The 12,014-nt window shown below is 43.5% G+C and overlaps 1 protein-coding gene across 16 annotated transcripts in view; it reads right to left on the reverse strand.

The window, feature by feature from the left end:
• PTPRF (protein tyrosine phosphatase receptor type F) overlaps positions 1–12,014 on the reverse strand; it is a 395,978-nt gene that overhangs the window by 248,736 nt on the left and 135,228 nt on the right. For all 16 annotated transcript variants that reach the window (XM_061345047.1, XM_061345050.1, XM_061345058.1 and 13 more), the window contains one exon: positions 8,747–8,908. In XM_061345047.1, the coding sequence (XP_061201031.1) occupies positions 8,747–8,831 (85 nt within the window). In that variant the 5' untranslated portion in view covers positions 8,832–8,908. The remainder of the gene's footprint in view (positions 1–8,746; positions 8,909–12,014) is intronic.

Genomic DNA, 12,014 nt, shown 5'->3' on the forward strand with positions numbered 1-12,014 from the left:
GCCAGGATAAGGCATCCCAGTCCTTTACATGGGAATATGAGAATATGCTCTGTTTCCCTCTTCAGATTGTACTGATTTCCCCCCTGCTACTATACACTCCTCCCGCTTAGTAAATGTCCTGTAAATCTTGTGCATTCACCACATTTGATAAGAGCACTTCTATAAGGGTTTTCTTGCATCCCAGAACTACTGAAAGCTGCTCTTTGATGCTAAACAGGATTAAAATAAATAGTCATCTTCTTCCTATCAATATTTTAAGAGGTTTTGACATTTCATAAGATTTTTACCATTCATCACTCAGTTCTTCCAGTGAACCTTCTCTCTTGTAAAAGAAACACTAAGTACAATATACCTACAAACAGCCTTCTCACTTCCAAATTGTGGGGTTTTTTCAAACACAAAGATCAAAATCCTTTCTGAAACCAGCGCACCGCAAGCTCGCATTTACCTCAAAAGAAAGAACTTCAGTTTCAAGTTTGAAAGCCAAGGAAAAGCCATCTCTGCCCTACATACAGCCCTACAACAAAACCAAGAGCTTGGTGATGCTCACATATCCCACCCGCACGAGCGACTGGGTCCTACCCGCTAGGCACAGCTAATGCCTGACTCAAAAATGGTTATTACAAATGGAGTTTTTCAGGGGCAAAAGACCTACATGAGTAAAGCTGCTGAGTATTTCCTGGCCTCTTTAAAACCCCTTTTTCAAAACAGCCTTTAACAGAAGTAGCACAACAACAGTTACAGTAACGGTTGAAGTGAATTTGGCTAAAAATAAACCCAAAGAAAACACAGAGGTGTTCTGCACTCTGATACCTGAGTACGGAGGCTCAAGACTCAGTTTCTTCTCCGTCCCATATGGCAATTAACTTGCAGGGGCTTTTATTACTCACCTTTGAGGTAAACCAAAGTCATCACATGTAAAGAGAATTTATAATATGTTTTTTTTTAACACGCAGCAAAAGCAAGCAAGAACTGCCTGAGTGTGATCTTCTATTTGAATTTGCAGTACTAACAAGTGCTAACAATGGACTGATTATGGTCCTTTCTTAAGGCCATGGCCACTTCCAGAGAGCTCAGTATCAGCTCAAGTAGAATAACTGCATATAGCAGAGCCAACTGAGTCCAAACTTCTTCATGACATGGAGACTTTATCCAGAGTACCAACTAAGAACAGTCACCCTCGGTGGCATTAACCTCTGCTGGAAAATGGTGGCATTTCCACTTGCTTTTGGTTTTAACCAGGTACAATCTCCATGTCTCAATCCAATTTTACAAAAATAAATTCCTGGAAGTTGTACTGTTAATTTCTGGATGGGGAAGGGGGAAGTGGGGAGTCATACATGCAATGAAGGGCCACCAGAAGAGCACAGAAGGGTGGCAAGTTCATCCCAGCCTGTACTACATGAAATAGAATATGTTCTGTAATTATATCTTTTTAATATTATGTGAGTGCCCCTTATTATGAAGGCTTAATGTTACCATGCCTCAGAGAAAGCCCAAACGAAACTGATATTATTCAAGGCAAGGTCTAGCTCTGCAGGCTACAACATACAAACATAAAGCCATTGTACACTATGAAATACACTTTGGTTTAATTCAGTAATCATACATCAGTAAAGTGTGCAAGGCAAAAGGCATTTCTGTGTCTTAAAACTTTCAGTAAGTGCCCTACGGTGTTTTCACAGCAACAAAATAAATGAGATTTGTCTCCAGCATAGACAAAGCCCCGATTCTCATAAGGGACTAAATACAGCATTCAATTAAAAGTACACCACTGCTTTTCAGCTACTGATACATAAAGAGAGACATCTTACCAGAGAAAAAGCATCAGTGAACAGATGCCTTCCCCACCCCCCCCATTTATAAACCAAACATGTTCATCATCAAAAAAGACTAACATTTTGAGCAAACAAATTTCATACTCTTGGTTGTTCACAGAAATGAGCTTCATCATCTAATATTACAGTACCATTCTAAAGCACTGATGTAACGAACAGATAATCAAAGAAACAAAAAAGCATCCCTATTACCACTTCATTGCCTTTTACAACTGCTCAGCTAAAACACTGAAAGGCTCCAGCAGACCTCATGCTTTTCATCCATCTGACGTAAGTACTGCTAGTAGCAAGCAGCAGCACAGCAAACCATATTATTTTATCAGTTTCCCAACACTCCTTTCCACCTGCAAAGATCGTTACCATCACTACTATAGGATATTTTAAATGTCCTTACAATACAGCAGCCTCTGCAAATAGTCACAACTGGCTGACATCTGGGAATAAATACAACTAACTTGGCAACTAGATATGGAAAGTAAAAAGTAAGCTTTACTAAGATTGGTAGTCAGTAACAGCAAGGGAAGATCACCTGTACAGAATGATTGGATGAGCTGGGATCCAGAAAAACACATTTTCATGTACTTAGGGGTAGATATGCATGAGCAAAAACCCAAATCACACTAGTGAAATAGGAGTCTGCATCCTGGGAATCATAGGCCCAGAAAGGGATTCAAAGGTCATTGTGGAGGACTGTGTAATCAGCTCAATGCTATAGGTAAAAGGGCTAAAGTCCCACTGTACTGTGGCAAGATGGGGCCACTGCGCTTCTTGGTCCTTTAAAAACCATACTGAAAAGTCTGGACAATTAGTGAAGAACTATAAACATTATCTCTGATCAGATCAAGGCCAAGCCATTTGTGTACAATGAAATGGACAAACTTGCAGCTTTTCTAACTCCTACACTCTAACTTGCTTCTCAGGGAGATTGCATTAAATAGCAGGAGTATCCAGTGTAGCTGACAGGTTACAACATCCAGTGCCTGAACCCAAAAAACTGCATAAACTAAGCTTGAAACAAATAGAGACTTTTAGAAGTAATGATTACTTGTCATTTCTACAGATCACATAGGAGATGGGTAAAATCTCTACCATTTAGTCTTCAACTCATTATTTGACAGCCTCCTGAAAGCTACATGCTAGCTCATCCACAGCTGTTAAAAGCAGATGCAGAAATTACTAGCTGAAATTATATAGCTTGTGCTATGCAGGTCAGAGTAGAAGACTACACTGGTCTGATTTCTGGCCTTAAAATCTATGAATCTACAATGAAGGCAAAATTTTAAGCAGGTATTTTTACTGTTTTTCCATATCACCAAGCCAATAAGCACACTCTCCATCAAAGAAAGTGTATTAAATATATAAGACCCTCAACATTTGCTGCTGTGACAGATAACTTACATGGACACTTAAACATAGGAACTGCCTTGTGATGGCAAAAGAGTAACTGTGGCTATACACAGCTGCATCTGAGCGATGTGAATGGTAAGGGAGACTGCTTAGCCCTAAAGAGCAGGACTAAAGGGGTTAAACAAGGAGCTCTGGTGTAGAGGCTAAAGTGAGAGCTTACGCCATGGTCTTCATGCAAACTGTGGTCTTCACGACTCCAGGATGCCCCTGGAGACTGACAACATCCTCAGAGCTGTCTAAGAGCAAAACCCAGGGCGAGCTTGTCTGAAGTTTCTACACCACAGCAGCCACCACTCACTGAAGGCTAGGAGACAACACCAGCAAAGGATCACTATGTATATATGCTGTTCTTACATCCTCCATGGGCCTTTGTACTGGCCATTGCCAGACAAGGGATTTGGGGCTAGGAAGACCTGTGACCTAGCACTGATACTGATTGATTAATGATGTCGGCTTTAACTAAAAAAGACAAATGATGATGCTGTGACCTGTTGTAGGCAGCTACCCAAACAAATTCACATACCTCCCCCAAGTGCTGGAGCTAAAAAAGCACAACTATAAATGCAGAAAAAGATCTGTTGTCTACTCTATACATAGTGTTTGCTCCCACAGCATCCTTGATGTCTGCAACATTCAGTTACAAGCAGGCAGCGTTTAGATATTTTATGGAAAACTGCAGGATCCATTTATACCCAAATTTTATATATATGATAGGTAAGGACACCAAAAATAAAGCTGCACAATAACTGTGGTTAGTAGTTCAGCCTGTCCCTTAATGATGCAACCCCAGTGCCTCAGGTACAGGGGTTTTCCTAAACAGTATTTTACATATTCTTTTCACTGACGGAATTTGTGAAGCTAGTCAAGGTAGACGTGCAGAAAATTAGTGTTTACCTGTGCTGCAATACCTGGATCTGATCGTACCAATGACACATAATCACCACATGCAGTGTTTGGGGAGAGGCATACAAACAAGAAACCAGGAAGCAGAAACAGATGCAAGGCCATAGTGGAGAAGCCTCAGGTCCAGCTTTTGGGAAGGGACTCTACTTCCCAGCTCCACAAACTGTCTGCTTTCCAGACTTGCACAACAGCAAGTGTGTCCCACAGGGTGGCCCGGAGCAGCTGTATTTGGAGCTGAGCTATGGTTGAGGCATCGTTCAGGTTACAAAGCACAGAGCAGCTGAAGCAGGGAGTCAAGCCTGCCACAATACTCCTGGGTCCCTGGAACACAGAGCAGTGACAGCAGACAGCAGAGCTAGGGCACAAGGGAACCAGTGCTCTTCCGTCCAAAACCTCCAGACAGCAGTTCAGATGCAATGCAAAATCACTGGCAAAACAGAGCTCACCGAGAGCCGTGTGTCTAGAATGGCCATCAGTGCTCTTCCCAACCTTCAGAATTACCAACATCCCACCTTCCTGTTTTCTTTTTTGATGCATCTCCTCAATCCAGTTAGCATCCAAGTAACATGGTCAATTGGAAAATAAATGTAGATCTGTATGAGTCACGGAATAGTTTGGGTTGGAAAGGACCTTAAACATCATCCAGTTTCAACCCCCCTGCCATGGGACACCTTCCACTAGACCAGGTTGCTCCAAGCCCCGTCCAACCTGGCCTTGAGCACTGCCAGGGATGGGGCAGCCACAGCTTCTCTGGGTCACCTATGACATGCATACCTTTGGATATAGAGCAACTCTTATAAAGGGCAGGGCAGCCTTGAGACACTTCAGAGTTAGGGTCCTTGCTCAGTGGGGATGGTGAGAGCCAGAGGCCTGCTTTCACCAGCCCCTGCTCACTGCTGCAAGTCTCCCCTACCCCCTCAGACAGAAAGCCAAATTTGCTCTATCCTCAGAAATCAAAAGGTGCAAATTGTTTGTTTACCACCTATCACTTCACAGGTAGATGGCCTAATTCTGCCTTAGTTCCTTCCTTCTACAAGGTCACTTTTGAAGTGGGTTTCTTCCTTAAGCCCTTTGAAATTCCGTGCAAGACACACAAGATCTATTTCAGATAGAAAAGACGTTGGATGGGTCATCGAGTCTCTTCCTTTGGCTAATGGAAGTTGCGCCCAGGACTTCAAAAACAAAGCCTGATTTTTACAGAGAAGCAGCCAACAAGGAAACACGCTGCTGATGATTCCTGATGACAGGATTGATTTTTTTCCTGTTTTCTCTGCATTTGGTTTTGAGAGGGGATTTTTTTGCTGTTGTTGGTTTTTGTTTTATTAGAGTAAGTGACATATTTCCACAAGCCGGCAAAGAGCACCTTTTAGTTGACAATCAAACTGAACATTAAATGAAATCTGCAAAGCCATTTTTCCCCATGCACAATCAGAAGCTGACAGAGAGGGAAGCACAGAGAGCATTATAACAAAAATAGCCAAGGAAAGCCAAAAAACCCCACAAGCGAGCTGGGGAGAAGGTGTAAACCAGTGATCCTGAATCAGCTCCGAGCTGCTTTAATGGAATTAGGGTCACCCTGACAGAAACACAGGCAGATCACAGAGAAAACTTAATAATTCCTTCCTGCAGCCTGTAAGAGCTGGGGAGGATTTGGAAGTGCTGTCTGCCAAATGAGCACTGCTGCATTCACACGCACATGCCTCTTCCTGCTCACCTTCACCTCTCAGCACCCCACTGGAGTGGCCAGCACGCACCGCTCCCATCCTGCTGGCAGGGAGGCACCCAGCGAGCCCCTCTTTTTGTGACACTCTGCCACATGTTTCACCTCTGGATGCCCCTTCAATTCCTCAGCGCTGACACTGCTCACATCTCCCATAACTCAATTCCAGGAGAGGCATCGCGATGCACACCCAGCGCTAATTCCGCTAGGTGATACGTATTCAATCTGGTTTATCTCAGGCGTTAACATCCAGCTATCTGCCAGCTGCCTAATTGTCAGGAAGCTACAGCAGCAACGCTGTGCTGTGACAACAGCAGCTCCAAAGCCCAGCCAGAGAAGGTGGGGAACCCCAGTTGTGGATGCTCCTGAGCGCCCAGCCATGAGGCGCCTGCCGCCAGGCATGCAACAGTGCCCGTTCCCAGCCCTCCCTTCCTTGCCCTCAATCATCACTGTTCCTATAAAAAGCAATGCTGGGGACTGACTCCAGGAATTCCAGGATAACCCTGTTCCAATTATCTCATTGCTTTTAACTGCGGAACTGTAGGACTGCTTTGCAGATATAGAGCCTACACAACCCTACACTGCCTCTAAGCAGCACTGCAATGGGAAAAAGGAAGAATCACAGTGCAATCTCAGGAACAGCCATATTACATCAGGATTCCATGTAAATAAACAGTCTTTGACTGAAGATAACAAGAAACTTAGGGGATCAAAAAATGGAACAGGAATCATATGGGGTGCTCCTTTAGCAGCATCCCTTTCTAGCTTTTACAGTAAGCTCCAGTGTGCATGTGTGATCATACCTTCTCCTTGCCCTTCACTGCTATCCTGAATTAGGACTCCTCAGTGCCATATTCACTCCTGTATTTGCCTGCATACATCACTGATGGCAGGATGTGAAATATGCAGGGTTTGGGGCTGACTTTTTCCTCCCCCCTGCAGAGGCACAGAGCAGGCCCTTTCACACACCTCCCTGCCACTGAGATTTGGTGGCAAGATTCAGTGGGGTACCATAACAAAAAAGCTGTAAGTCTCTAAAATACATGAAGCACTTTCCATTATAGGAAACCCTCAGTTAATCCATGGTGGCTGCGGTAGTTAAAAGACCATTGTCCTCTAGATCTGCCTTCCAGATTAGGAAGAAGTAATTCAGCCTGCGCCAGACAAAAAGGCACACATACAGATCTGTCTGCTTCTCAACAAGGAAGATGTGTCTCCACATCTGAGACACCAATATTTGGATCTGGGACTGTGAAATGGAGCCAGTTTTGTTAAATTTAAGCATGTGGAAGTATTCCACAACATTAGTAAACCATGTCTCCTGCAAGTTATCCTCAGGACAGGAACTATCCTAGGACATTTCAGGCTCCACCAGCTTCTGAATACCAGATGGAATGATGCTTCTCTCCTTTGCAGGGGCTAGGACAGAGACAGCAAACCTTGGGGAATTTTCATACAACTCAGAACACTAAACATATACCTCTCTGTGCCAGACTCCAAAATGAGCTACAATGTGTAGAGAAAGTGATCTGAATAACCATCTTCCAGCAGCACCAGCAACCAGGGAAGAAAGCTGAGGAAGGAGACAGCAGCTGCCCCCAGTGTAACTGGGCGGCTCAGACTCATACAGACTGCATGCTGATCTGCTGCCTGTGCAAGTCATCCCTAGTGACAGCAAAAATAGTGAATTTCTATCTTTCTTCACACCCTCCCTTCACTCTTTTCTCCAGCTTCTCTAAATTTACTCCTTCCCATTCAGTCAAGGACATTTAGGACCCCCAGTCTGTTCTTTCCACTCAGCTAGGCTCCTACCAAAATGAATGAAGATTGCCTTCAACTTTCACATAATTACATCTTAATTATAAGCCTGGTGACTAAAGCTGGAGTGAGAAGCAGATGGTTGGTGGCAGCTCAGGAGGCGCATCATGGTCACCTCTCTGCTCCGACTCAAGAGCCCCTGGAGCTCTGGGTGCTTTCAAAGGCATGGAGTGTTCACAACTGCCAGAGTCTGCAACAAATGTGCAAATGTCTGAACACTGAAAAACTGATTCCTGGTTAAAATAAAGGGGCTGGAGGGCTGCACAAATACTTGGGGGTAGCCTAAGAAATACACCCAAGTTACAAAAACCAAGACTGCGAAGAACCCACAAGGTTTCTCACACTCCGCATAACTCATTCCCTGAGAAATTCCTACTCTGAGGTATTTTCAGGAGTCCACCATCAGCCAAGCCCCTCTCCTTTTGCCTGTCCACAACTGTTTTGTGCACAGTGGTCTCTTTCGCCCATACGGGGCTAACCAAAGGGAGTCACAGCAGCACTGCGACTGTATCAGCACAGGCATGGACACACCAACTTTAAAGCATGACTACAAAGAAACATTCCACTCCAATTCTGCTGAAATGTAGCTGCAGGAGAGCTACACAAGAAAGTAAAAACTGGCACCCTTTCCCCAGCAGCTCTCAATCACCCACTGACTCAGGAGAGATGTCTCAATACTACACAAGTTACAAGAGCTTGTAAAAGAACAAGGAAAATAAAGTAACAGAGATTACCACTTCTCTGTTCCTCTGCCCCCAAGTTTCTTTACTCATCTGTACATGTTAGAAATCAAGCTGTCAGGTTTTTGATCTTGCAGCTACTACAGAAACTCTTCCTGCTCTTGAATAGATTTTTCTGTCAGTCTAGTGCTAGTTTTTAGCTCTGTCTGTGCCCCTTTCACATACATACTGTTTATCTGCATTATGCACATCTGAAAATAAGAAATTTGAGGGGGTTATCTCTTCATGTTCAGTGTTTTCAGTACATGCTAAGAAGGTTTAATACTTGATGAAGAAATTTTGCAGGGTAATCAAGCTTTCCAAAAATGAATGTTACTTACTGTCCGCTCCTGCTAAAGGCAGCATCAAGCAGCAGAGGATGGCTGCTGGCACAGTGAGTACTGGGATGCAGAAATTAGGCACCATATTCCAAAGTAGAGCAAGTCCTCTTCAATCTGAGGCAAGTGGTCAGTACATCCAGTGTTACAGACACAGACTCACTCCTGCAAACCAAGAGAGGAAAACTATGAAACATAACACACAGATTAACTGCCAATACATCAAACTACATTGTAAAGACAGTTACAGATAGTTTAAAAGTGGAATTTAACCGTTTTTCCTGCTTCAGAAGTGGAGCTCCACACTGTTGTCCCCTAATCCAATAAGCTGTTTTCAAGGATCACAAGGCGTAATGCATGCCCCTCTCCAAGTTTATCTTCATGTCCAGCCTCCATTATAGGCCATTAATACATCCTTTAGTTGTTCTTACAACAAATAGTTCTGTAGTTGCATGCTACAAGAAACAGTCTTAAGCTCGTGTAACTCTTCCTCATCCATCTTTCCAAGAGAGACATGCATGACTTCATGTGTATGCGGTCAACTACATGTTAAGCTTAGCTTGGCCCATCCAGCTGAGCTGGTGCACACCAGGCAAGTCCTGATGGATCCAAGCAGGAGAAACAGAAGCTGAACTGAATCAGCTGCCAGCTCACAGGGCTGCCGGAGCCACATAGAAGGCTATTAAGAAAAGGGTCTATAAAGAAAAGTTTTACCCAAAGCAAACACCTAACCTTCAACCTCTCCAAAACAAAGAGAACTGTGTAAATGACTGAGGATTGGATATTCCTTCTCCAAAACAAAGCAAATTATCTGGGAAGTTGGCTTAACTTGGGCATTTGCTTGGATGTAGAAATACAGCAAATTCCTTGAAACCCAACTAAAAATGCTATTTTGGTACATCTGTGTTCTTCACCTTTTCATGAGACTATACTGACTTCACTTTCACCTGGCAGTCCAAGGTCTGCCTGTTAAGATTTTAAAGGAGCCAGCAAGCCCCATTTCCCTCAAAGGGACAACACCACTCAGCAGGGACAGGAGCTCACTCTCTCAGTGCTGGGCATCCCAACACATGCTTAAGAGTCATTCAGAAGTTGAGGAGATTTCCCTTCACTAACCTGCAAAAGGTTACTGAAAGTTGGCAACAGAGCAGTGACACTGAAACACTCTCACACTGGCAAATGCCAGCCCAAGTGGACCCCGTGAGCATCCTTGAAGCAAAGTCTTTGCAAGCGTACAGGCTGTGCATGGCACAGCCCACCGCTCATATTTGTGTTGGCAGATGCTCAAGGCTGCTCTAACAAATGTATGTTTGCAGTTAGCTAGATTTTCAGAAGAATGGGGACTTTTTCTTTGTTTGGTTTTGGTGGGGTTTTGTTGTTGGTTGTTGGGTTTTTTTTGAGAACCACTGTGTTTTTGATGGAAGCGAGTATTGCACGTTAGGAATGCATTTACTTCTGACAAAAACATGGTGCTCAAAGAACGGCAGCAACCACAGCGCTGAGGGAAATCTGCAAGGGATCTCAAGAGATTCCACCTAAACAAATATTAAATGTTTACATCGCCTAGTACTAACAAACAGCAGATCATGATTCCCCTCCATTTTGTTACTGTATTTGCACAGTAAATCATTTTACATGGTATCATACAACACAGAGAAATCCTTTTTATGCAATGTCTTCTACAGCCAAGACATCTGAAAATACTTTACAAAATAACCTAGTTCTAACCTAGCTGCAGAGAGAATACTGATCATCTCATCCTGCTTTTATTATCTCAATGAGAAAGCATAAATCCAAGTAAGCTCAGCAGCCAGATTCTGAACACTGCAGAAGAGGCTCTTCATATCAGCCGCACACTCAGTTCTCTTTGTTGCTCTCCCACCTCCATATCCTCATTCATCTCTTGCCAAAGAATTACTAAAAGCACCATTAACACGCCTTACACTGCAGAGACAGATACAGACAGTTGTATCTGCATAGCTGCATAAGCTCTATTCCAACGGGAAACTCTATTCAGTCCCCAAGCAGTTTGCCCGCTGTTAGCCAGCTCTCCAGATACGGTCCGCACGGGAACAGGAAGAAGTGCCTGGATTAAGAATGAAGATTATGTTTCTAAATTCTGCACGTACAGAAAGTACTAATTTGTGCAGCCCAGAGAAGCGAACCCACTGAAGCACACTTTAAGCAGCATTACATCTGGCTCAACAGCAGCCAGCATCTTAAGAGGCTACTCTTCTTGGGGGAGGAGAGAAAAAAAAACCCCAAGCCACCAACAAGGGTTGAAATTACTGTGTCAGAACTAATGATGTGTGTCAAACTCTCTCAGTTTAGGACAGAGAAGAAGTTTTACAGGTGATGCTGAAAACATCTTAGCCATGTATCAGACCAGATTGGGGATGAACAGCTTTCAGAGAGCTTTTCCTCTTTCATTCACTTCCATTTACAACAAAAGTGCCTGGTGTAATGGTGTATGTTGAGTGCAGATTGCTCAGAAGTCACGTGAATGGCACCTCCACAGCCCTCATTCAGGAGTAACTCTCAGGAACACAAAAACCTCAGCTAAAGAACAGATCTGTCTCTCAATTCCTCTCTTTTTTTCAGCCAATGTGACCAAGCTTCTCTCCAGTTTCAAGCCTGACAGATTTATAACTTTCCTCTCAAGCCCATGAGATACATACAACATGCATCATGCAAAACTGATGAATTATCACTTACCCTGCCAGATGCTTTATAGACTTAATCTTTTAGCAACTGTTTAGTGCTCTATAATAATTTCCCATCTGGTAGAAATGACAGATTTTCTTACGCAAGACAGCTGTCTGTCCCTCCAAAGTTAATAGAGCACCTTTGGCCCTTAACGGGATCAAACTTCGCCACTTCCTCCTTCCACGGCTGTCTGCCTAGGGAAGAGTTGTCTGCTTTGAATATTTAAAGCCCTTTAAATTGGAAAGTTTTAAAATTTCATAAATCTCAATAACTGTCATTCTCTTTTGAAACTGAAAACATGAAACAGCTTCTCCCAGTTGTTCAGCGCTCCCATTTTTAGAAGCAAGGTGCTCAACCCCAATAAGACAACCCAATATTCACAGCAAGGCAACAGGGTGTTGCTGAAGCTCAGTTAACCCTTAGAAGGCCACTGTTACTCTCATAGTTCTACATGGCCACCTTGAACCACTGCTAAAGGCTTCCTTTCCTGGGTCACAAAGGCAGCCTAACACAGAACTTAACTATAAACCAAACACTGTTGGTAGATCTTGTAACAAACACAGAA

The sequence above is a fragment of the Neopsephotus bourkii genome, unplaced genomic scaffold (assembly GCF_033783945.1).
Source record: "Neopsephotus bourkii isolate Nb327-2 ecotype Australia unplaced genomic scaffold, CSIRO-AGI_Nbou_v1 NB_234, whole genome shotgun sequence".
NCBI lineage: Eukaryota > Metazoa > Chordata > Aves > Psittaciformes > Psittacidae > Neopsephotus > Neopsephotus bourkii.